The sequence below is a fragment of the Homalodisca vitripennis genome, chromosome 7, assembly GCF_021130785.1.
Source record: "Homalodisca vitripennis isolate AUS2020 chromosome 7, UT_GWSS_2.1, whole genome shotgun sequence".
In the NCBI taxonomy this organism is placed as follows: Eukaryota; Metazoa; Arthropoda; class Insecta; order Hemiptera; family Cicadellidae; genus Homalodisca; species Homalodisca vitripennis.
Genome location: NC_060213.1, coordinates 124,484,693 through 124,512,338, shown reverse-complemented (window position 1 = coordinate 124,512,338; position 27,646 = coordinate 124,484,693). Strand labels below are relative to the sequence as shown.

At 33.9% G+C, this 27,646-nt stretch overlaps 2 protein-coding genes across 2 annotated transcripts in view; both read left to right on the top strand.

The window, feature by feature from the left end:
* LOC124366875 (rho GTPase-activating protein 23-like) overlaps window positions 1-5,279 on the top strand; it is a 36,373-nt gene extending 31,094 nt beyond the window's left edge. The window contains 1 exon segment of the mRNA XM_046823475.1: window positions 934-5,279. Within this exon segment, the coding sequence (XP_046679431.1) occupies window positions 934-1,506 (573 nt within the window). The 3' untranslated portion in view covers window positions 1,507-5,279.
* A 6,890-nt stretch (window positions 5,280-12,169) lies between these two features.
* On the top strand, window positions 12,170-27,157 carry LOC124366256 (serum response factor-binding protein 1-like). The gene is made up of 7 exons (XM_046822653.1): window positions 12,170-12,365; window positions 17,390-17,560; window positions 20,574-20,645; window positions 22,250-22,402; window positions 23,119-23,280; window positions 24,100-24,171; window positions 25,754-27,157. The coding sequence occupies exons 1-7, from the start codon at window positions 12,312-12,314 to the stop codon at window positions 27,095-27,097; spliced, it is 2,028 nt and encodes a 675-aa protein (XP_046678609.1). The 5' UTR covers window positions 12,170-12,311; the 3' UTR covers window positions 27,098-27,157.
* The last annotated feature ends 489 nt before the right edge of the window (window positions 27,158-27,646 follow it).

The following is a 27,646-nucleotide window of genomic DNA, read 5'->3' as shown; positions in this document are numbered from 1 at the left end:
CAGTTATGCATGCACCTATCTGTGGTTGTGGAAACATTTTTACAGTATTTTTTATGCAGTTTGAGGACGTTCATTGCTGCCTCATATTCACATTCGCATTCATATCTTAAATATTATTTGATGAAATTTATTCATGGTATATGATTTATTAATGTTATTATTCAATTCATTGGTAGGCTGGCAGACATTTTCAGAATCCAAAAGAAATATTTAAGGATTATGACATTTTCCAAAAGAAAAACTTCATGCAAAGGAATATTTAAGGACTTAAATCTGTTAACCTGTCCATCGGTTTATGTGCTGAGATGCGTATTGTTTGTAAGGCAGCATTTCAAGGTCTTTTTTGTAAATTACAATACAAGAAATAGAGATATGTTGCACTATTTCTAATTTATAGACTTTGTTTGAGCATCCAACACAATATTTTGGAAGAAAATTATACAATAAGTTGCGTACTAGATTTAAATGCATTCAAAGATGCAACAAATTTAAAATACAAGTTTCAGTTGTGTTAAAAGAGAAAAATATTACTCTATTGAAGAGTGTCTATGTGATACAATAATTTAATAACAATATGAATATAAATACATAAATTTATTCATTTTAATTTTATGAGTGTTTTATAATTATTAATAACATTGTACATATTTAATTTTATAACATTATACTTAATTAAACCTTTGACTTTGACGTTTCATACCTGATAGTAATGTTAAGTTCTATTCTATACCTTGACAATGTCACCCGTTCTTCCAGCTGTGCTCGATTAAAATAATGTATATTATGTAAACTGTGACAATAAAGTATTTGAATTTGAATTCATTGAACATTATTCTTAAAGATGACTGTGGCAAATATAATCATGTTATCTTATAAAATCATCAATAATAATTCATTCAATACATCAGTTTGTAATAATAAATTATTTTTCAGGGAAAAGAAGAGGAATCGAAAGAGGAGTGTTGCGATGAAAAGGATAAGTCCAACTCCACCAACTTGTTAACACAAACTGCTGAGGCCCTGAAGGATATGGACGGCGAGACGAAAACGGTGCGGCTAAACCGATCCGAGTCTATGAACCGGGATGAGCGAACGGTCTTTCGATCCGAGTCACTCAAGAGCGACTCAGGTAAACTGCGCCGCTCAGAGTCGCTCAACAAGGAGAAACTGAAACGAAGTGACTCGTTGACAAAAAACGAAAAGACGGAATCGAACTTGAACAAGCGGCGCCAACTGGAGGCGGGGAGGTGGCTGAAGAGGAAGACCGGCTCTGCGGTGGACCGGAGCATCAAACGAAGACACACGGTGGGTGGCACTAAGGACTTTGATAAAACCAACTGGCTAGACAACAGGCAGCGGGAGGCGGAGGAAGAGGGGAAGAAAGAGCGGCGGACCAGCTCCCCCGACCTGAGCTCCTCGCGGCTTGCGGCGATTGTCATCCTGAGACCTCACAGCTTTGCGGAGCCAGAACGACTCTGCGGCGTACCCCTCGAGTCCCATGTGTAACGTAGCACAGCGAATACCACACGTATTTTTTTGTAAGAAGAGTAAACCCATAGGGTTGTTCACAAATTTCCTTCTTCGGAAGAAGAAATAAAGCAAATACGGTACATAGTATTTAGTACGATTTTTTTACCTGAGATAATTATTTTGTTGAAATTTACCACATAGAACTTAGCATAAAAAAGAACTTTGTTGTGCAATTTAGTACAAAATGCAAGATCATAACGTACCATAGTCGTTACCAATTATTTAGTTGTTTCAACTCTCCTCCTTTCCATCATTTGTAGAAAACCTTAAAATCTGAGATAGTTGGTCTTGTTGAAAACATTGTTATGCTACTGTGATATTGAAGCATTTAAAATTTGCATTTAAAAAAGCATCTTTATTCTCATCAGCATATCGAAACATTTCTTTATTTATAAATCGGAATAAAATGTCTTCAAAGCATAAATACAGCATTTAAACAATTTCAGTGAAGAGTTGAAGCAATGTTAAATAGCATACTTACTATGAGTAACCAATTGATGAGCTTAAAGATATCGTGTTAGCATTATTTAGAGTGCAGTGATCTCATGCTACAACCAGAATACGGGCAGTAAAAGGTAGATAAACTTTTATTTATAAGTAGCAGAGTTTCAATACTTCAATTATTTTCCTCCTTCCTTTCATTCATATCAACTTTTTAAACTTGAAGTACAACTGTGAAAAAATTGTATTTATCTAAAACAAATATAATCTCTGTGTACCAAAGCATCCGATGTAGGATGTGAATAATAATTTTGAACGTATTAAATAAAGATATATTTTTTACCCAAAATCGACTATTAGTGTTTTAAAAAGATTATTTAATTAATTTTTTATAACTAATGGTAATTTAATTCAATATTATTACTTCAATGATTAACAATATTTTAACCCTTTGAGGCCAAAGCGTAAAAAAAGGTTACTAACTATTTTCAACACCATTTTATTTTATAGATTGCACTCAAATGTAAATAAAAATGGTAGTTTTGCTGTCTTCGGAAAACAATTTTAGAATTTACTTATTTTTCCACCAAAATATTTCTGCCTTGCTATAAAAAAATTTTTAATGAATGTATATGATTTTAACAAGAATCACTTTTTTGATAGTTTCTTATTTTATTCCCTATAAGCTGCAGAAACAGAACAATATTTTAATAATGATAAAAGGCATTTCAGTTAAAAATTTGAACCCGCATTTTTTGACCGTTGTTTCAAGCAAGCTATATCAGAGCAGGTATATCTAGAGAAGCTTAGAGGAGATTTTGGGTTGACCCACAAATAAGGATGACAATACAATTTTAGTGAGACCAAAATCAAGCTGGATCTTTGTGTACACAGAAACAAGATGTATTGTGTTTTCAGTAAGCCTTTGATACAATCATATGTTTGATGATAAGTTACCTTTTATTGTCCACCACATATCGTGAAGTCACAATGTTCAGTAACACTATCGTATCGAACAGACATATCGACATGATCTCTCACCTAGCCTGGAAACTTAACAAAACGGAGGCAAACTAGTTGCCGACAATTGTACGGTCGGCCACTGCAACTCTAACTTAAGAATTTTATACTTAGTGTAAGTTCGCATTTTTAGACAATTTTTCGTGTTAGTTGTAATTTTAGCAGCAATAGCAAAATACTTAAGAGAAAGACAGTTCTAAAATGCATCAAGAAACATCGCATAACTTGTAGACAGTAAATACTTACTTCTGCTTACATCTTAGAAGGCTTGTAGGATGGAAAGCTCAATATGGTCAACGTTTCCTTCATCATTACTGCTCAAAAAAGATAGAGCCGTCCGCATTTCCCCGTTATTTGTCAACCATCCTTTGTTAAAGGTGAAATTCCAACCCCCTCTTCTTCCTCCTCTTCTCCTTCTTCGGGTATCTGCCGATCTGGTTAATCTCGTAAATCTGTATCCCTTGACTTTGAATTTCGTTTTTTATCCTTTTAATTGCTTTATTTTCTCCGTCTCTATTGTACAAAAAGTGTCCTGCATTTCTCCCCCACCAAGATCCTCCAATGCAAGACGGGCCTCAAGAAGAAGATTCCTTGCCAATGATTTGAAGAAGCTACCAGATTCTCGCTTAAACTCCATAAAGTGATGTGTTTTATTTTTCGGTTGGTGAAGTTTTCTTTCACGGCGTTGGATGAAAAAAAAATACACTTTTCAATCGTAAGACGTACCGGATAGAGGTTCTCTGCTGTAGGAATCAACCTTTCCGAAGACCGCAAATTTTAAATGGTCATTACTGTTTCTGCATTAAGGATACAGTATAGACAATTATGGTGGTACACCTGACTGTCCTCTTGTATGCTCAATCCTGTCCTCGATTATCAGATCATATACAGAATACATCTTTGTCTTTCGATTCTTTTTCTGTACTTGCAATCATGTTCTTGTTTTTCTTAATCTATCCCCTTGAATACAGACAAAGTCTTGTCTTGCAGTTGTTCAGGTTATACTTAACGTGACCCAGGTTCAGCAACTTCTGGAGCACTATGGTGCTATGTCCACAAGACAAATCACGGCTTTGCCGGCAAATCTTTATTGTTGTTTTCTTTGATTTTTCTGTAACTAATAATTTTGTTAATGATGCCAAGTGGGCTTTCAGCCTATTAGAATCACATGCTGTAAATATATATCACTTTGTAAAGAGGCTATATTTATATAAAGGGTGGGATTCTTTATGTACATACGTTATAACTTTGTTGTTAGCAGCTCGTAAATGGTAGCAGCTCATCACGGTGATTGTAGATAAATATCTGGCAAATTTTCTAGAATCTTAGCTTTTTAGTGATAGTGAACAATTAATTAATACATGTTCCTTACGTTTGGTTGTATTTTCTTGCCGAAAGATTATTATTAATTCTCTCAGTTTTTTATAATCTATTAGTTGTTGAGTAATTCTTATTTTTATGTTTTGTCACTATCGGAATCCAGTAAAATTATTTTGGCAGCAATATGTTAAAACCGTGTTGATATTCTTTTATTAGTGCAAATACGGTTATAAAGTATAGTGCAATAAGCAGTTTAGTTACTTTCTTGTTTTATTAGAAAAATGTTTTACATTGATCTATTATATTTATATTAAGATTTTATAAGGAATAAAGTTACGGGAAATTGTTTTAATAGATATAGATGTCAAAGCCGATTTAAAACAAAAGTCTGTAAGTAGCCGTCACATTTTGAGTAGACTAGAGTTGCTCTATTACCAGATTTATGGAAGAGAGAATTTTGCATTATATTATACGAAAATCGTATATCTTTAAAGAACGTTTTATATAAAAGATATTGCATTTCATCTTTGTTGTACAAGCATAGCTTGATATTGTAAGGACATTTTTAATACGAAACAAGAGGTAATGTACTTTTTTAAAGGATACATCGATCAAGTTCATGTGCTATTTGTGATTTTAGGTTTAGGCCAAAGAGTGTAAAATCGTGGTGTAAGATTTAAAATTAGTTTTATAAATAGTTGATTTGAAGAGTGATTTAATTTGAGCAATTGTGATGTTTTTGAGCAAAGTGGTTTATTTTAAAAGTTGTTGTTGTTGTTGGTTGTTTTCAGTTGTCACAGTCTATCTCTATATATTTGTTCATTGTGATTATTTATTTAGCCACTTTATTGTACATTCTCTCTTAAGATTATCAGATATAAGATAATTATTGTACTTGTGTATAAATGGGACGTGATATGTATGATTGTACAAAATGTGTCTGTGTAAATAATAAAATTATCACCGTCTTTTGCATTTTATTTTATAACTCCTGAATGTGGATGGGTCTGTACAGAAAATGCACAATCTAAAAGACTAGAATTTAGGATATTACCTTTAGAATTGGGAAAATGCAGGAATAAATATTTTAAAAAGAATAACATGACTCTTGTTTGGTTCAAAAAGAACTTTTTTCCTCAAATTCTGAGCTTAACCTTAAATATTCCAATAGTTTTTTAGTAATTCACGTTATTCAGTAAATTTTGGTTGGTCTATCAAAATTCTCTCTCAGCATTTTCATCAATCATCATAATTCCCACAATTGTAGAAAAGGTAAGCCATACCAATACCTAAAAATCAAAGGATAATTTAACTAGAAATTAACTAATGAATAGGTGATTTAAAATGTTCAGTGCAAGAAAATATATACTAAACTAGGCTAGGTGTTTGTAGGAATACAATATTACACTGATACACATAATAAAAATAAACGTAACGTAAAGAGACACATTGGTTACGTGCAACTCTGGGTCCTCACTCTTACACAATATTACACCATAATGTAATATAATACATCCCAAGGAGTAATGAACATTCGATACACTAGACAAAAGTGCTCGAGGCACACTGAGCGTACAAAACAGTTCGTCATGACAGAGCCTAGCCGAATATCTCCCCCCCCCAAAGCTGAATACAGCCCTGATCCCTACCATGCGTCACAGGTGATGTACAACCCTAGGTGGAATATCTCTGATGCGCACTCAGTGTGTTAAAGAATTATATCAGAAAACAAAGTGTAAACAACTCAAGGCCGAGCTATAAAACGCTAAACACCAGGTACAACTTGAGATTGAATTAACCTAGTTGTGTGGACTCTTCTCGAACAGTTCAAACTAAAAACAAAAGTCCCAGTCAGGATAAAATATTTAAATAAGAAAAGTTTGGGATCTTAAGACGTAGAGTAGCCAGAACTGATTCTTTGTTGTCTAATTATAGAGGTTCAAGTCACAAAATTTATTTTGCACCCAGATTCACGTTTTTATCTCTCCTTGATCCATCCGTGTATCAGATCTGATCCACCCTGCTACCACAGTTGGCACTTTAGCATTATCAGAGCAGAATTTTTTAGGTAGAATCAAAGCAAGATATATGAATACGCGAGTTATTGAAATAGTTGATTGTACTTACATTCCCAGTCAAGTGGTATGTCTTTATTGGATTCGTCCCTTTGACAGCACTAATAACCGTCTTGCCCTTTACGAAAAAAAGTGAAAGGGAAGCATACAAAGCTTCTAGAACTACTGTAAGACAAGTGCTTGGCTTCACTAATGACAAGATAAACCAGGCATTGAACACTAAAAGGTCCAACTATCACTGGGTTTTGCTCCACCTTCAATAAGCAGTTATTGAACTAATGATTGTCTTAAAGTCAAACAACCTTATTATGCCAGATACCCCAAGTTCTATTAAAGAACTCTGCTGGTATGGAGAGCGATTACTTCATGACGCAGAAGCGGCTTCAAATGAGAGTTCTAGGACAGATTTTTATCGTGCACAACTATTTTAACTTTACTGGAGATGGCTACACTAGTATACCGTGAGATAGAGGCTGTAAATTCAGATTTTTCTTCGTCAGGTGAAAGGAACTACAGTGATTTGGAGATTGTTTAACAGTCAGTCTTCCTCAGCACACCACTCCTGTACCAGATTCAAGACTTTCTGTAAAAGTGATTAATACAACCTCATGTTCACATCTTATTATAATTACAAGACCATCTGTACCTCGAAACCATTGCTGAGGGTAGTCAACACACCATTAACAACCAGGTACCACAGAATAGACAATAAAACTCCTCTCTTAGAACAATCTTAGCCGTGTTCACAGCAACAGACTAGCCACCCAACCTAGCCATTATTCTACGACAGGACACCAACTTCATCCAACAGAGGATGACCAAGCTATGCCCTTCCTAAATGCCACTCTGTAAATTATGTTTATGGAGGTGTTATCAAAAGCACCCTCTATATCCAGAATACTCAGGGCTACTTTTTTGTCTACCAGTGACCTCTCAAACCTGGAAACCAAGCAGACCAGAGCATGAGTTGTGGACTTCCCAGATTGATAGTGTAAGACATATGTATTATTAGTAAAATAAAGTTCATAGAATAGATGTACAGATAGTTGCTGGAAAGGAAGTCTCGTATTGCAATTCGAGACAAACATCCTCCGGATGTAAGTAGATACGCACATCCGCCCAGACGCCGATGGTGAACAAACAGGAAATGCTTATTTGTAAAAACCGTGCGACAATGTAAGGGACAGCCATGCTGATATGGAAAATTGTTACTCACCAATTATGATTGAGAGATTTGGCAGAGGCGTGGTCAATGAGCTGGCGGGAGAAGAACATCAAAACTGAAGAACAAGGAGGAGAGGTGGAAAGTGGAGGCCGGGAATTCGAAAAGTGAAGTTCGGGAGTGTTTGTGTTCGTGTGCGGAAAAATATCTCTAGGCGTAATAAGTGTGATGTGAAATAAAATGTAAGTAATTTTAAGAACTTAGTATATTTTAGGGTTCATTAATCATTTTCAATTCCATATCTATTTAAATGTTCACAATTTCGAAAATATAAATTCATGTAAATGTTTAGCTATTTTAAAGAAAGTTTCTCATGTTAGTCCATGAACTCATTATTATTGCAACACTACAAAATTACTAGTAAATGTTATAATGAATTAAATTCAAAATAAATTGTAATGAATAATTTAATATTAAATATGTCTTCAAAGTATTAAGACATTAAGTTTTGTGCTTAATATGTCGATTGACGCAATCAATTAATCAATTTAATGAAATGTTGTCACAAATAAATGTGTTGGTTCATTTGAGGGTATTTGTACTGCCAATCTAACCTATTATTAAATCCTCTCACAGCAACCCTTGCTCAAAATATGTCACAACCTTAATCTTAAACTAAACCAACCCTACAAAACCTTACAATAGACATACTATTATGATTTTGAGGTGAGTTAAGAAGAACTTCACCCCTCATGGACTTTTCCATAGTTTTTAGTAGAAAGTGTGTTAAAGTTATGGGGCATGATTTAGTTTTGCCCACAGGATGAGAGCTAGCCTTGGGATAAAAATCAGCTCCACCCACATCTAACATGGGGGATGTGTCCTAGGGCAAAACTTGACAAAGATATCCGGCAAGGTTTGTAAAACTAAATTAATGCCCAAAAAGATGCCATCTACCCAGAAAAACAGTTTGAAGAATTTCACTGCCCAGAGCACTTTACCCGGAGTGAACAACTTTCCAGTTTTGCAGTTGTAACAACTGGAGGATTAAGACATTAGATCTTCAGAGGGAGAGACTACCTTGCTACCCACGGATGAGTTAGGATCCGGAGACGAGTTGTCAAGAGAGGACATTTCCATAAAGGAAGTATTAGCTTTCCTTAAGAGACAAATACAATTTGTATTCTTTGAAGTTTGTTTTTGATGATGGAAGGATTGTGATAGAAACAGGATTTTATGGGCATTTCCCATTGTTAAATAACACAAAAAAACAGTAACATACGTTTCAAGATCTGCAATCTGATCTATTCCTCAGGTGAATAACTAACCTGACACAAAATTACAATCTAGGTTAAAATAAACCAATCATACCAGAACGTTGTCACATGCATACGTCAGGAATTACAACAACCATGTTGTATGTCAACTCCACTAACTCGTGCACTTAGTAAATTCTAAACACAACACTAATTATTAAAACAAATACAGAATACAGGTCGCAATAGGTATCGCTGACCAACCACCTAGAACTGACTATAAACCAACCTCTCCCCCGATCTCAAAGGCCTTCTGAGCCAACTGGTCCTTAATCACCATAGGCAGAAGTTGACGCGGCGATACACACATGAAAAATTGTGTTAACAAAGGAACACCACTCTCTAAGTTATGTTTGATATAAGCCAGGTAATCCCAGGAGTAGCTAGGGAACTATACTTACCTGAATCAGAGTCTTGCTTGATGCAAGCAAGCTATGTTAAAACTGGAGGTCACCTGGTACCCAGAGTCCGAATATTCAAGATGAAATATAATCTCTTGACCACTCAGCCTTGAGCACATGCTGCCCACCTTGGCTGTTGGAAGCAAAAAAATAAAACCATTTGACAAAGAACAGTACGAGAAGCTTTCTGGACAACGGTGGGTTCGATAGGTAACAGTAGAAAGAAAGGAAAGTGGATAAATGTCAGATAATAGGAAAGAAGCCAGTCAGTTGAGCTTAACGTGGAAGCAATAAGAAGACCAGGTAGTATCAATTGTGTGACATGAACGAAAAACAGCTTTATGGAAAACTAGGTAACTGTGCGGGTAGTTCTGTGGTGTACTTTCTTGGTTAATACGATGTGAGAGTATGAAGACTACGCCTTAAAATGAATAAAGGTATATTTGAAATAATTTAATGAACCTCCCCTCAATCTTCAGTTGCTCAGGAGAAGAGTAACCAGGATTTCAGTTAGTACAGCCTCAAACCCACCGGTCCGATTAAAGGAGGAGATATCAACTGTTTTAAATATTAAATTGAACAATTATATGAGTTTTCTTATAGTTTCAGAATAATCCAAGTAACCCTTATTCATGTTAATCGACAGAAGTCTTTCTTATCAGAACTGTACTACAGTCTGTTTCTGTTTAAAACTCTTTGTAATCTGAATCTTCGTACATTTTGGCAAGTTCTAACGTCCGATTAATGATCGGACGATACATCGATCATAATTAACAACTATTTTCATTTATTTAACAAAACAACGACAAACGTGAACAATCAAGTTTTCCATATAGAAAGCCATATGGCTCTCACATCATCTACACCACTCACTGGTTTTCTTTTTTTCATTCCCTGAACCAATTTTTGATGTATCGGTTAACCGTTATTTGACACTTTTGTACCAAGGTTTTTAACTTTTGGCAAAGTAATGTTTATAACAAATTTGTGATTCATTTATAAACCAGTGCTAGCCTATATGGGTAGAAGTTGGTACGTTGTTTGCCTGCCTTTTCATTGAGAAAAATTCTTGCACGATGTTTTGGTTCAGTAGACGGTTGAGTTAATCGGATGTAGTGCTGGCTGAAGACTATCGGCTACTTTTTACAACGGACTAGTGACTAGCCGACTACATTCAAACACCGCCTAGACTAGTCGACAAGTTTTTCTTGTTTTGACATGACAAGAATTTAATGTTACCAATGATGTCGGTTCAGTACTCCGGTTCCAGACACTGAAGTTTCTTCCTGTCTGAAGCTTACTATCCTATTTAACTATATCATTGCATTTGTATGTACGCGTTTATATAAATACATGATCAGTTGTGTTAATACATTTTTAGAAGAAAAAGTACTGTTATAACTATAATTGTTGTGTCTTATAACCTTACTGTACTGTTGTAACCCAAGTAAGCACCGTGTATCCAAGACGGTAAATAATTTAGGATTATTTCGAGAGAAAAGACAAGGATTGTGTTATTTGCGGCATTTGTAAGAAAAGTTTCAAGTGTGTTAACAATAAAAGTAACTTGATATTACATTTTAAAAGTAAGTATCCTCCAATGTTATGTAGTCAGAGTCCTCGTGGAAGAATATGCTACTGCCGATAACGCAGAAGTTGGTAAAACTAATACTGCAAAAGAAGCTGCCATTGCTGAGACTATACTTCAATCTTCCTTCGGTTAGAATTGTAATCAAACTACAAACAGATAACAAATGAGGTAAACAATCCTTGTCCAGATATGCCTAAAAGGATCGTGGCTACTTAAACTTACAACAACAAAAATACAGACTTTGACTATCGTAACAAACTTGCTGCTGATAGTGCTCTGGCAAAAATGATAGGCAAAGATCTACAGCCTATTTCCATTGTAGATAATGGAGGTTTCAAAGAGTATACACATGCACTTCAACCACAATATACATTACCGTCTCGGAAAACAACTACCAACAAACTTGTATCTAATGTATGTAATGGAATTTTCTCTAATATTAGAAACATGCTTGACGAAATTGATCACGTGAGAATAGCCACAGATATACGGTCGTCTGACTCCAATAAATAACTTTTAACTATTACTTCATACACAGCAGCAAAATATTGTGTTGGATACAAAGGAAATTCCGGGCAGCCACACATGAGCTTTAATAGCAGACTCATCTTGGATGATGACATTTCAAACAGGGTCTTTAGACATACAAGACATAGCTGCTTGATAGTCCATCTAGTCATATTCCTTTACTTTCAATAGATGCAAGTTCATTTGAGTTTGAAAATTTCGAAGTTTGTAAGCAGACTTAATTACTAGTCTTGAAATAAGTAACTCTGTCCCAAAATAATAAAATACTTTTTTACATTCTAATACGAAATAAAAGTAATGTAATTCAAACCAATGATGGGGCCTACTGTAAAATGAGTACAAAGTAATGTTGTATTAACCTTGACAAATACAAGCATCTTGTTACAAAACTTAGGAATTTTCTTTAAAATATCTAATTCATACTTTTAATTATAAGGGTTATAATCTTTAGTTGGAAGAAAAAATAACTACTAAATGTATACTGACTTAAACTAGTTGATTAGTTTATATGGTCTACTGTTTATGAAATTTTTCATACTAGCAAATGAACAAGTATACGTGTTTACTTTAATGTATAAGTAACTAGTTGTCATTCAACTAAATGTACTAGTCGCTGATGTAACAAGTGTAAGCCCTAGCAAAACACTACAATACATTGAAAACGCAAAGTAACTCATATTACTAGTAACTAGTGGTTGAACTACGACTATTTAAGTCAACCGACTAGTCGACTTTAGGCACTACTCGAACAAACAGGTATAGTCGACTAGTCGGTTAGCCCAACACCAATCGGATCGAGTGTTGGAATCGAAAGCATGTTATTTTCGTAGTATTTTTAGGTTATGAATTTGTAAATAACAATTATACTTCAGGTTTTCGTGGTTTTAGTAATTTATTGTAAGCATATGTCATAATTAATATTTTACCATGTGTTCAGGAAAAATCACAGATGGTACCACAACTAATAAGTATGAAAAATATGTAAGTAATATTAAAAATTAAGTACTTAGCATTCAACAGTATTAGTAGTGGATTGTAATGTACAGTAATATATGCCCCTATGATACCCACTACCACAAGTTAATCATGGCCATTTTTCTAGTTTAGCAGGTATAGTGTTTTTGGTTTATCACTTTAGGGGAAAGGGGTAGGGTTCGATAAGCAGACCCAGTTTTTTTATATCGAAGAATGTAATCATCGATACTTAATGTTCGCATCTCAAATCCTAGACTATCAATCAATATAAAAGTATCTATAGTCCTCAATAACAATCATATGTTTTAAATTAAAATATGAATTTAATATTTACAGTAATCAAACAAATTATTATAACCAAAATTAAGAAAACTGAAGACTACTGACCATATTTGCTTCTCTCACAGTTACAGTTGTTTCTTTCCAACAAATTTCACATAATGGGTTTTTCGGTACGAGTCCAACATGTTCAAGTCACGAAAAATATGTCTTATCATCTTTCAAAGCAATGTCGTGTAGTTTTCTAAAACTGACTGCCATTTTTAATAATCATATATTACTTATATATATAAAATTGAAATATTACATTATGAGTATTATTTGAGAGTGTTTACAGCTCTTGATATAGATTATTTAAGTTAATTGTTCAAAATAATTAATCAATATCGTTTGCCAATTTCAATATAAAACCGGATCCGCTTATCGTACCCTACCCGGGGATAGCCCCAGATTTAATAAAATTCTACGTATTTATAAAAATCTTGTCTTCAATTCCCTTCTTGTAGAACTGATAGATTCTTAGACCTATAAATGAAAGTTCGGTACTTTGGGATTATACCGACCACACCAGTATGAAGAACACAAAAATAGAAATTTATAGAAACAAACATGATAGAACGAAAAAAAAACAACTCTTCAATTACAAAATTACAAACTTACAAGCATTTCCAGGTATTGTGATCGGTATTGTTGTCGCTGTTATCTTATCTTTCTCGAGAATCCTGATTACGGCAGGCCGCGCGGCATCACGTGATTTGCACGGTACATAATTGCCTTTCCATTACAATTCAATTTATATTTCTGATTAGCCCCTCTAGAATTTGATATTTTACTGATAGGTACTATCTCGAGGGATGTTTTTCTTTCGTCGACATCAGCGCGGGGCAGCACCGAAGGTGCTGCCGAAGCCCGCGCTGATGGCCGGAGAGGCACTCGCATTTTGGGTGGCGGAATGTGATCAAGAATAAAAACAAGTTTTGAGTGTTTTTTTAATAAAAAGTTTAGTTTGGTAAATGTTTGTTTTTGTTGAATTTTTGTGTTTGGAGAAATGTAGAGGTAAAACACGGAAGTACAACAAAGCGATGCACCAGCTGAACGGGCGGCGAGACTCTGCAATCACGTTATCTACTAGACGCTCGACTTTGACCTCTGTCTGAGGATGGGGAGGGGTTTGCGATAAGACAATTCCTGTTTTATATTGACGAAATATTGTTCTACGCTAATCTAGTAATCAGTAGAAACGAAATGTGAAATAACGATTCATGTCTGGGTGTGGTCGGTATAATCCCAAAGTACCGAAAGTTCATTTCAGCACAAGTCCTCCGGCCATCAGTACGGACTATGGCTGGATCTTCAGTGCTGCTCCGCACTGATAGCGACATAAAATAAACATCCCTCGAGGTAGTACCTATCAGTAAAAAATCAAAATGCTGGGTAATAGTGAACTTAATGGTTGGATTGGCAAAATGCAAATTTCACGATATTAACCTATTGCTATCGTTCTCTTCAACAAAATAATTTGAGGTTTCAATGGATGGAGATGGCAAATAACGATGTTATAGAATATTAAAAGAGGAACTTTTCTCATGCAAAGTAATATGTCATTGTTCTAAGGGCGTCATATGGTCTTGTTATGATCATAATTCAACCTTCTATTGGTTGCTGCTGACGTCAGCTGTTACGCAATCTTTGGATATGTAAAATAACAATAATGCTGAAATCAGGATATTAACCCAGTTTAAAGAAGTTTTTATTAATTTAGACGTATAAATGAAAGTTCATTTCAGCACAAGTCCTCCGGCCATCAGCACGAGCTATGTGCTGCTCCACACTTACAGGGACATACAAAAAACATCCCTTGAGGTAGTACCTATCAGTAAAAAAATCAAATTCTTAATGGTCTGATCATGAATGCCTCTGGCAGTTATCGCTGTATAAGAAATGCAACTCGTAAAAACAAACAAATATTGTAAATTCACCTAACCATAACTTTCTATTATCTTGCAAGAAAAGTGGTTCCACTTTTAATGTTCTAAAATTCATTATTTGTTATTTTCATATCGTAAAACCTTATATTGTTTAGTGGGACAATAGCAGTAAGTTAATAACGCGAATCTCGTTTCCAGTTTGGAAAAAAAGAAATTTGAAAATAATGTATATAAATTTAATTGCACTTTTAACCCTTTTAGCCCCAGCGTCCGATATATCGGACAGAGGTGGTCTAGCTAAAATGCCCAACGTCCGATATACCGGACGTCTCGAGAATTTAATGTAGCTGGCTAATAATATGTCCAAATGCCATCAGTTTCGGTATAGTAGTCGGTGAAGAAACGGGCTACACGCAAAAACAATAAACCTTTCAATTGGCATTGTATTTCGTCGTCGTTGAGCGTAGTTTATTTGTCGATGTCAGCTGTCAGACGACTTCAGTTGCATTGTTGTTGTATGCTGACTTATAATCTCAATTAGTTTGCGTGATTGAAAGCGGTTGTTTTTCATTTGATTTATTGTATTATTAGTAAAAAACCATGAGTAAACGTCGTAGAGAAAAGTTACCAGTGAGTGAAAACACTTTGATAAACACTATTATTGGTACTTTGGGATTATACCGACCATACCCAGACATGAATCGTTATTTGACATTTTGCTTCTACTGATTACTAGATTAGTGTAGAACAATATTTCGTCAATATAAACAGGAATCGTCTTATCGCAAACCCCTCCCCATCCTCAGACAGAGGTCAAAGTCGAGCGGTCTAGTAGATAACGTGATTGCAGAGTCTCGCCGCCCGTTCAGCTGGTGCGTCGCTTTGTTGTACTTCCGTGTTTTACCTCTACATTTCTCCAAACACAAAAATTCAATAAAAACAAACATGATCAAACTAAAACTAAACTCTTTATTGAAAAAACACTCAAAACATGTTTTTATTCTTGATCACACTCCGCCACCCAAAATGCGAGTGCCATGCCTTCGCGCTGATGTCAAAGAAAGAAAAACATCCCTCGAGATAGTACCTATCAGTAAAATATCAAATTCTAGAGGATCTGATCAGAAATATAAATTGAATTGTAATGAAAAGGCAATTATGTACCGTGCAAATCATGTGATGCCGCGTGGCCTGTCGTAATCGGGATTCTTGAGAAAGATAAGATGACAGCGACAAAAATACCGATCACAATGCCTGGAAATGCTTGTAAGTTTGTAATTTTGTAATTAAAGAGTTGTTTTTTCGTTCTATCATGTTTGTTTCTATAAATTTATATTTTTGTGTTCTTCATACTGGTGTTCTTATATTTTTGTGTGGTCGGTATAATCCCAAAGTGCCCTATTATTAGTGGTGAATGTGCTATTTTTGAAGACAATGAATTGAGTTGTTTATATAAAATGTATATATTGTAAATATTATTTCTTTTACTTTTTTGAAAAATTAAACAAGTTTTAGTCTTACAAAACCATTACAATTAGTTTGTGTTATTTTACAATTGTTATTATTTCAAAAGTGCAAAAACAAGTATACATATCTGTATACTTCTACTGACGTGTATGTGGAAATATATGAAGAAGTGCTTATGCAGCAATACAATTAATTGGATATATCTCCTGCATTTATCAAGGAAAGTTCTTCAACATTTTTGTGTGTAGTAAGAAATATGTTTACAACAAAATTGCTTCATTTTTCAGGGGCTACAATTTTTTTTTCTACCCTTTATGTATGTCCAAACTATAAAAAATAAAAAAATAAAAATTTGTTTATGTATAAATACGCTAAAAAAAACAAATCATTCTGTAAAAGTACTTTTTAACTATTACATCTAAGAGTACACTTATTTGTGAACAATTTAAAACAAAAACCTAAAAATTATCTTCAAAAATAAGAAAACTAGATGTATTTTCCCTCAATTCTGCACTACGGTCCCTTATCGCCATGGGCTTTCTGGCAAGTCCATGGAAAAATGGCTGGGGTTGAAAGGGTTAACAAATCAATAAATAGTGTAAAAAACGAACATAAGTTTAATTAAGAAGCAAAACTAATGTAACCATGTTTATGAAAAATGTACTTACATACCATGTGGTAACTTCCGATCACATAAAAGTAACCTTTCTTCACTTAACGATTACACAACGAACTTTACTATCACTCTGAAAAAAACACGATGACCAATTAAAAACGAATAAATTAATTTCCTAATATTTTAACTGCTTATGTAATCCGCAATCAAACACATAATTAACTTTGAAAACTAATTAACTGTATAAGAGTTAACACGCTGTAATTGAGTAATGGACGTCATTGTTATTAAAGGGTACTGAAGGGTTGATGTTGCATCTACCTAAATCTACCTTTCTTCCGACAGCTGGGTAGGATGTTTCTAATGTTGCTGTTACTAAATACATAGCCATATACATTTTTTCTGGATAACAATTTATTCCAAGATACATACATCTGTTAGGAGTAATTGTAATTGTATTCCCTGAAAATTTAACAATAAGTCTGAATTAGAATATGCATGCACTAATTCTTTATATGGAGAGTGATTTATTGTTTTAACATCTGTTACAAATGCACATCTATTAGTGTTACTATATTAATTCGAGGTTAAAGTTATTTTTTACACTACTGAAAATGAAAAAAAAAATTATAAGACTAATTCTTCAACATACACTATCAGTTTTTGAAAAAAAAAAAAAAGTTTTAATTGTTGATTAGAGTTAGTGTTGTATTGTTGTCAATAATGTGTTTTTCTTTCAGCTCACTCCATTGGCAGAGACAGCGAAGAGAACTAAAGCTTTGATTGAAAATGGTCTGAATAAATCTGTAAAAAGGTTCAAGGAAGAAGTGAGCAAAGTTGGATCTGGAGAGGGAAAGTTAAGAGCAGAGAAAAAGTTAAATACGATTTTGAATGAGCTAAAACTACTAAAGGTAAGTTAAATATGGATGATATTTAAATAGTAAGTGTGGAATAATCCTCGTATGGTATTAGGCTGTTTTTGTTTTACTTGTTTCGGTGATGCACATTCTGTACATTATAAGGTGTTACTAACCCTTTGATATAATTGCTCTCTCAGATCGCCGGCCCACTATAGGTGGCCATGGCTGTTCTCTGCGTCAGGTAATTGATTTATGATCACGTTCTGTCCCTCAGCTCGGTGGCCCACTCTATTGCGTACTATTCAATACTAATCATTTTGTGGCTGAAAAGTGCTACAATTTATTTTCCAAATAAGTAATTAAATTTATATTTCTCTATTAGGAGCATATACCGTAGTAAACATAATTCAGAATTGCTTTTTATCCGAGTGTCAGTGTCGCTACCTGTTATAGTATATTAAAATACTAGTGCATTTGGTGGAAACGAAGCTCAAAATATGTAGGCAAGTTTATATTCTCTCTGTTGAAACTAGATGTATACTTGAGGCTTATTTTATGTTTATTCTGCAAATAAAAATACTTTTAAAACAGATCATATCCTATGCACTGAGGTTTATCTACAAAATCCATTTGGGCAATATTTATAGTGCTTGAAATAATTATATTTGACACTGACAGTTTTATCATTTAATTCCTTTCTTATGAAAATGTAAAACATTATTATTGTAATATGTAGAACTACAGAAATTAATAAAATGATTAGTATAACATTATTTAGATGAAAGTTAAATAAAAAATATTGTAGTAGTATCTCAGTTACGAGGTTTCCCCGAAAAGTATCCGACCTATTTGTTCATATCTTCATGCCAGAGCGTCCAAACGACCTCTGCAGGGTATAAGCTTAACTAGTAGTCCTTCATGAACTACCTGAATACACACGATACTACCTGCTGTAGTTTCTCGCTGAACAACTTGGATTGCGCACAATGTGTGTTTACATCATGTGTTTTTTTCTGTTTGTCACATTTGTGTACTTGTTGAAAATGACAGAAAGAACTAATCTAAGAAATTGCATCAAGTTTTGATTATAACCATAAACCCATGACTCATCACCAGTAATAATCTTCTTAAGGACTTTTTCATCATCACTGACCATTTTCAAATTGTCCAGAGTGATTTCACAGCGAAGGTTTTTCTGTTCGGTCATGAGTGATTTTAGAACAAATTTCTTACACACCCGAAATATTCCCAGAATCTTTTTAAAAATTTCTTTAACAATCGTTTTTGGTATTCTGAGATCATTTTCTAGTTCATGAACAGTCAATCGACGATCACCTCCAATTGCAAGTAGCACACGCTCGATGTTTTCTGGTGTTGTCAGTGAAGGTCGGCCAGAACAAGGGTCACTGTCAACAGATGTGCGGCCATTTGTAAATTGCCTGTACCATTCTTTTACCTGTGTTGTGCCCATACTTTCAACCCCAAAGGCCTTCTGTGTCACTTCAATTGTCTCTATACAAGTCTAGCCTAGACTGAAGGAAAACTTGATGCAAATTCGTTGAATCAGTTCTTTCTGTCATTTTCAACAGTACACAAATGCGGCAAACAGAAAAAATAAGTGATATGTAAACAAACACACGCATGGTACGAAGATATGAACATAGGTCGTATACTTTTCAGACTAACCGCGTATGATGTAATAATACTTATTAAAAAAAATTACACTATGATATTTAGATCACTTAACTATTGTAAACTAAGGTGTGAGATTTCTTTGTTTGAAGGTTATTTTTGTCGATAGAAGGATTGTGAAGGAAACAGGATTTTTCCGGACATTTGCCATCGTTCAGTGAATAGTGAATAGTGTTACTGATTTCATGTGAGATTTAGTCTACGTTGTAAGCTAATAAGAATAAATCAGTTATATTTTATCAGTTTTAACTTCAACTCCTTGTGGGGATACATTAAGTAACTTGTGTATGTGACTCCTCTGCATGGATGAATGATCTCTCTACGCTTCTATTGAGACAGCCTTGTCAGGCAGTATGCACTACATTGGACATTTTGATCATCTGTGTAACTCAATGAGACAGTGAGCGTAGGCCAGTATTGAGTGAGATCACTTTGAATATTTCCTCCAACACACGAGTGTAACCAGTAGCTGTTACAGAATTGAAATCTGTAATACTTAATTATTTGGTTAATTCTGTAAATTTGCACTTCCAGACCTATGTTGTTGTAATACCTACGAAGAGAACCCAACAGGGATCACTTCTGGCTGGTTTATACCTTCCAATTGAACCCACCACTGGGCCCAGCAAAAACCGATGTGTCACTTAAATCTGGGCAACCTTAAATGGATGTCCAGGAACGGCACATCACTAACTGCAAATGTTGAGATTCTGGAGTTCATGGGCAATTTGATAGGTCTAATCTACTGTGGGAGATGACTTTTGGAGTTGGTGGGGTTTATTACCTAACCTCAGAGGTTCTTGCTAGCCTCAACAAGGGTGTGCCACACCCTGCCTACTTTGACTGGAGAGGCTGGTTCAGAGCTGGCCTCCCCTTCTTACGAGAAGACATGACTTTGAGATGTAGTGCCCTAATTCTTCCTCATGGATCTCGTTAGGAGACGGCCCCTACTCCCTAACCTTACCCATCCTGAATATCCTGCCACTCCGGAAGCAGCACAAAGGTTCTTACAGGACTAAGTGCAATTTATAAGCTTCTTGTCCTAAGGGAACAAAAAATAAACCTATGAAGAGTCTATTCTTGAAATTTGACTGTTGAGATTGAGACACTGCATTGCATTAACAGTGTGGGCTTCTTATAATAAAATTGTATTGTGACACAAGTAAATATGATCTAGATAATACATCTCACAATATGATCCTATTAATTTAAAAATAGAATATATACATTTTTTAAGTAAGTGTGAATGAATCTGATATTCAGTATGGCACCTTTAAGGTATAATAATGTAATATTACTTTGTACTCACTCTTCTATTTTTTAAATAAACTTTACTGAAAATGTATCTGATTTGCTCTTTTATTTGTTACAGACATTGTCAGAAGATGAAATAATCAGTTTTGCTTTATCAACAGATAAAAATTTAATGGCGATTGCATCAAATGTAAGTATTATAATACACAAATGTAATTTTAAAACCAAAACATCTATCGCTTCATGAATATTTTTTATCTTGCAAGTGCTTGAAGTTATTTTTAACAAGTCTTTTTGTAACTTCAACCACTGATATTTCAATGTAAAGAGACTTAAATCTCAATATAGTCATAGCTTTCTCATCGTTAGGGAAAAGTAACATCTTTCATCACAGGGAGTGAAGTCAGATAAGTGGTGGATTACCTCCACCGCCACAGAGAAAATTATTACATTATAATAAAGAACAGACTTTAATTGACTTACTGTGAAAATCATATGTTATTGGGACAATTGGTTCTAGTGTTCTGTCTTCCGAAAGGAAGTGATGTCGGCGAAAATGAGGCCACTCTGTTCCTATCTACTACTTATATTAGAATCAGAATAATCTTTATTTATAATCTTAGATATTACAAATGGAGTCAATTTTACAATTTGTTGTTATTTGAAATGACAAATAAAGTAAGAAAATATGAAAGGTAATGGTTATATTGTTCTCTGCATGTATTCCTCTAGTGTGTAGAATGGGTGGGTCCTTAGCCATTCCTGCAGTGCCAATTTCAAGGGTTTCCCCTTCTTCAATTGCAGCTCTGGTGGTAGATGGTTGTAAAGTTTCCTCCCATTGTATGACTGCTTTCTTTCATACAGTTGAAGATGGTGGTTTGGAAGGTTATAGAGACCAGATTGCCTTGTGTGGTGTTGGTGTATATCTCTGTTTCTGGGTAGTTCTGCTGCATCCGTATGCAGTATTAGCTCTTGGATGTAGATTGCAACAACTGTGAGAATGCCAAGGTTCTTAAACGTTTCTCTACTGCTTTCCATCCTTCCAAGTCCAGCTAGAATCCTTATGGCCTTCTTTTGTAAGATAAGTATTCTTTGCAGATTTGTTGCTGATGTTCCTCCACATACAGCTATTCCATACCTCAGGTGAGTTTCGAATAGTGAGAAATAGGCTATACATACTTCCGTATTATAAATATAAAAAGTAGATATTTACATTTATATCATGTTATCTGAGCTTGAATTTAGGTACTATCTTGAGGGACGTTTTTGTTTTTTTTGCCAGAAGTGTGGAATGACGCTACCGAAGCTCGCATTGATAGCCAGGGGCATTTCCGATCGGTACTTTCCCAACCTCAGATCATTAACATGATCTGATATCGGAAATATTGGATTTAATCTAAACCTACTTCAACAATACGTAATAACATGAAGTAGATGGGGATAGAGTGGCCTACTTCTTGCCGACATCTCTTCATTTTGGGAAGCAGAAAACAAGAACCGATCATCATAATAACATTTAATTTCCACAGTAAGTCAGATAATGTCTGTTCTTTACAATAATGTAAAATTTTCTAGGTTACAGGTAAGAAAACTGTTCCAAAAAGTGACCTCCGGATATTACCAAAGTACCATTTTTTCTTTCTGTATATAAATGTGTAGTTGTGCCAACATTTATATTCTTTTACTAAAAAATTAACTTACATTTTCAATTTGTTAATTGTTTGCATTGCATTTTACATAGGGTCCAAAGTTTTGTGGTTAAAACATAAAAATAGTGTTTTTGTTTGTCACTAGCGGAGAGCACCGCAGGAGCAGCGGATGAAGGCTCGAGTAGCTTCACACAAGCCACTCTCCACGTTTTTGGCACGGGTGAAGAGTGAAACAGCTGACAGTTTTGTGGATCAGTTGGTGCCTAAGAAATTGAATAAGATATCTCTGAACAACCAAGTACGTAATTTTACTCCTATGGAGGAGTAAAATGGAAAGTAAATATGGATTTACTTGATTATGTTTTACATGTATGAGTATGAATCTGGAATTGTGTAAAGGTTTTTTTAAATACTGTCTATAAAGAAAAAAAATATTTTCTCAAATTTTTAAAGTTTGTAGTGTTATATAAAATAATACAGTCCAATGTGATGAGATAGGTATGTGCAATCAGTCTTTAAACAACTTGTCTAGGCTACTTAATGTTAAATGTAGAGGATAAAATATTTGATTAATATAAACATTAAAAAGAAACTATAGAACAAAGTTAAAATAAAAAAAATATAAATACAGACTAGTTAACTTTTATAGGACATGTACCTGAGTCAGAATGTTGTACATTTTTAATTCCATCTGGACAAATTAATTAGAACTAAAATTTTGAAATTTATAATTAACTTATCATTGAATAATTAAGCCTGATATAGTTACTTCAGTACTTACCTATTATTTTCAAGACATTGGATTGAAATTGTTTCAACTTCTGACTTTATATAACATTGTAAATTAAAATGTATTCAAATTGAGTTATGCAATTAGTGTTTTCAATACAGTTTCAAAAATGTAATTGTTCTTACTACTGCAAAAAAACTGAACATAAGCAAATAGTATCAGATGATGATTAATTTCTGATATTGGTGGTAAGTGATGTGTATGATATTGATATTTTATTACAGATTATACGTATGAGGAAGGATGTGAAGAGAGCAAAAGTGCACGTCATACACAAACTGACAAGAACAATTGCGATGCTGCGCAAATCTAAAGGAAATGAACAATTGAAGGCAAAGCATGAGAGGAAAGCAGAGAGGTTGACTAAGAAAGTTAAACGCATTGATGTAAGTATTTTTAAATAGAAAACTTATTTTAGATATAAAGCGTGTTTCAGACCATGCGGCTGCAATCTCCAATGGTTGAACTGTATGACGAAGAGTGATATAATAAAATGTATCCCTAACAAATCTCATATGGCGAATAGTTTTTGTACTATTTAAATTACAGAGTGTGCCCCAAAATGAGGGTCACAGGTTCGAATCTCGAAAATTTCAAATAGCAAGATAGGTCATGTGGCACATAATTTTAAAGATCTTTGAAAACCAAACAATTTGGTACAACAATTTTGAAAAGATCTTGTCTTGCCTAAATGGCAGGATATTTTTGGAAATAATTGAGTTTTTTTACATTATGACATGTTCATTCTCAAAAAAAGTCTATAAGAATAATTACCAGCTAACAGCTACTAGAACAATGTAAACTCTTTTTGGTATTTGTAAAATCCAGGCCATAATAACTAAATCTTTTTGATGTAATGAAATATATTTGTCAAAGTCCACCATTACTTACCATTTTATTTACTGGACCATTTGTTTGAATTGAAAAGCATTTTATTCTAAATTCTCTAACACCACATTGCCTGTGTTCTGTATGCATTAGAGCTAATGTCTTTATTTTAAACTGACTTGCCTATCAATGAAAGCTGTAACGAGACTTTGTCAGTGATTTGTAATTTTCAGGACCATAAAAAGGCTTTTATTTGAATCTTTTTTATATTTTATTAATTTAGCTAAATAAGAGGAGAACTCAAACCTAGCTGTCAAACTTTCCACATTTGTGTTGTGTAAAATTTGATATCAATTCAATTGCTGTTTTTGTTCTAGGAGTTGAGTGAAGATGAAATTGCCAAATTTGCTCTCACCACTATGGAAGATCTCAACCGGCTTTCTACTGACGTAAGTTATACATGTTAAACATTTTGGACAGTTTTAGCCCTTTGATTGGTAATTTTTTCACAGTAATTATGATCCAGAAAATGAGATTTTGATGGTTTTGCGATATGGTTTGTTAAAGCAGACAGGCTATGTGTTTAAAATCAATTACTGTCTTTTTTTAATTGAAATTTGTTTAATATTTTAACAATTTTTTATATGAACATAATAAAAACCTCTTGTAAAGACAAGTCAATAATTGTTAGTCCTTTTTTGTATACACATCCTGAGGAAAGGCACAAGAAAATTGACTGACAATGCAATCAACTGTATATATGTACTTTTATAAATCTTTTGTGGTTTGATGAAAGGCTAGGAAGTATTTTGAGATATGCATTGTAACGTTACACTCGTGGTATATCCGTGCCACTTCCCCTGGTTTCCATCTCAGTCTTTGTCTGTCCCAATTGTTTTCATCACTATTGTTATCACCATCACAATAGTCATTTTATTTATTCATACAAACCTCTGCTATAAATTCATTCAACAGTTTATCTTGTGTCATTGTATACATTTGCTAATTATACAAATCTTAATTCCCAAATCACTTGCATACCATAAATATAACATCCACCAAGTATGTTAAAATTAGTTTATACAAAATAAGACAAATGTAAACACACAATGAAATAGAATCAGCTGATTTCATTTGCCATCTTACTGTTCAGAAACCGAAGACAAGCTAGAGTGAATCGGTGAGAAATCATAACTGAAAAGAAACATTAAAAAAGGAGAAAAAAAACCATTGCACTCTAGTAAGCACAACGGAAACTATGTGAAAATGTTTCTACCATTCTTCGCTAGACCATATATACTTTAAGGCAAACTATTATCTCTCCAAATAATAAAGGAGATATTGTTTAGTGATATAGAAGATTTCACAGAGAAATTGGGGTTACAAAGTATGATTCTAGTAGCATGCAAGATTATTTGCTAGTTCAAGGGTTAATAACTGTGTTTAAACTACCTGATATCATTCGTTGTTAACTGAAAAATAAATCACCTTTACACATAACGTAGGATGAGAACAGTTGATTCAATGCGATTGTTGAGTTTAGCTTCATTTCACCTTCCGCCTAGTGCAGTGTCTGAACTCTGATGGGTGTTGGGTAATCAGATAGACCACTTTTATAGTCTGGGTCTGATGTCGAAACAATTCAGAGAGTTTGTGTTTGAACCTCTTTTTTTGCTGACTTTTTGTATCTCTAAAGATGTGGACTCCAGATACCGAAAGTCTCTTGACAGTGTCAGATTTCAGACGCTGCACTAAGCGAATGTGTTAATCTCAATATCACTTTTGTTTATGGTGTTTATAAATGCAGTAATTTTTAAGAAAACAAGTACATGAATTGTGTGACATAATACTTTTTTTGAAGATGATACAATTTGGATGAAATGTACAAAATTAAATCCTTATGTTTTAATTAAACAAAAATGATAATAGCAATGTGAAGCAGTAGTTTTTCTACCAGCAATTATAATTGACCTAAGTTGAGAATTTTAAATGTAAAATGTGTCATTTTTAAAGTATTTGTTTTTTTTTCAGATAAAAATACCAATGACCACACAAGCGATGGCAACAATCGCCATTCACAAGTTTGTTGCTGGCCCTGTTGAAGAGTATAGAAAAGCATTTCCAGATTTACCAAAGGCAGCACCAAATTTGTTAAAAAAGAAGAAAAGAAAAAATAAATTCAAAATTGAAACTAAAGAAAGCTCCAAAGACCACAATGAAATCCATAATTTGATATCAGAATCAGATAACCGCAACAATAATATTAATGATAGTGAAGAATTGGAAAGTGATGATGATAGAAATAGTAATGCTGAAGAAGAAAATAGTATGAATGATGATGACAGTATGAATAGTGAAGGTAATGAAAGTTATCAAGAAGATGAAGGAGACCAACCCAGTGATATTGATATGGAGGAGAATAATGACATGAAAAAAATAAATTTCAATCCAGAAGATATAGGAGACCAACAGAGTGACATTGATATGGATGAAAATATCTCAAGTGACAGTGAAAACAATGGGGAACAAATGAATTTCGATCAAGAAGGAGGAGACCAACACAGTGATGTTGATACGGATGAGAATATGTCAAATTACAGTGAAGGTGATAATTCCAATGAAGAAAGTGGAAATAGTGAGATTGAATCTATTGATGAAGCAATACCAAAACCAATAAAGAAAAATAACACAAAAAATAAAAAACCACAAAGCGTGTTAAAATTGAACAAACATACTTCAACATCAAAATTGAATAATGAGAAAAACAATATTTCCAATGATAAAACAAAAGTGAATAAAAGTAAAGTTACAAAAGAAACTATAGTGAAAGAAAAACCTAAAGTTGTTGATCCTTTCTTTGTTACAGTTAATAACGAGGAATATTTAACGAGTCAAGAACCCGTTATTTCTGAAGGGTCAAATAAAAAAGGAGAAAATAACAAGTTTAACTCTGTAAATCCAACCAAATTTAACAGGTTTGATAACCCAAATAAAAGGGACTTTAGGGAAAAAAGTGATTGGCAACAAAATAAAACCAGTAATCGTGATTCCAAATGGAACAAGAAAGAAGACGATTGGAGGAGAAATCAATTCAGTAAAACGGGAACAAATTTTAGGAACAACCGATTTGACGATAAAAGAAATAATTGGCAAACTAGTAAGTTTAATCAGAAGAAGCCAATAACAAATCATTTTGATAAAGTACCAAACCGATCTGAAAGGTTCCAAGGTCAAGAACCGAGAAAAGAGAGAAGGAAAACTTCATTACAACCCTTCCAAGAACCAAAAGTGGAAAAGTTACATCCTTCCTGGGAAGCTAAGAAAAAACAGGCTACAGTTGCAGCTTTCCAAGGAAAGAAAATTACTTTTGACTGATTCAGTTTTTATTAATGTAAAGTTTTATTTTTACAATAAATGTTTTTATTTGTTTCTACACATTTTTTTCTACACGCTTAATAAAAAATGTATTTTTGTCATGTGAACTAAATTATATTGACTAGTTGAAAGAAACAAATTATGTCTGAAGCAATTTTCAAAGGGCAATATTTATAAAATGAGTAATTAGTAGTGTTTTGTACTCATTATTTACCAATTATTTTTAATCGGTTAAGAATTAAAATAATTACATCAATTTTAGTTGGTAATGTTTAATGCTTTCTTGCATATGGAAAGTATAGTCTTAGGTACAAATTTTTGTTATTTATTGGTCTTTGCATTACAACAGTTGTTTTTTTTTTTAATGAAACATGTATAGGTATAAGAAATTTTATTTTTGCATGAAGGAATTTCTTGGTCTTTAAAGATTCAGGAGTAACCCTGTGCTGAAGCATCCTCCTTGCGTCTGTCGGAGCAATTCTTGTACACCAGGAATCTTTGTTTCGTACACCTCTGTTTGTAATTGAGTGTACTGTACCTATGATTTAC

What these genes read in the sequence shown, in the direction of transcription:
- LOC124366256 (XM_046822653.1), top strand. Translation starts at nt 12,312, where the DNA reads ATGTGTTCAGGAAAAATCACAGATGGTACCACAACTAATAAGTATGAA. An exon ending in TAATGGCGATTGCATCAAAT is followed by an intron (nt 20,646 to 22,249) that starts GTAAGTATTATA and finishes GTTTGTCACTAG; the next exon opens with CGGAGAGCACCGCAGGAGCA. An exon ending in AGAAAGTTAAACGCATTGAT is followed by an intron (nt 23,281 to 24,099) that starts GTAAGTATTTTT and finishes TTTTTGTTCTAG; the next exon opens with GAGTTGAGTGAAGATGAAAT.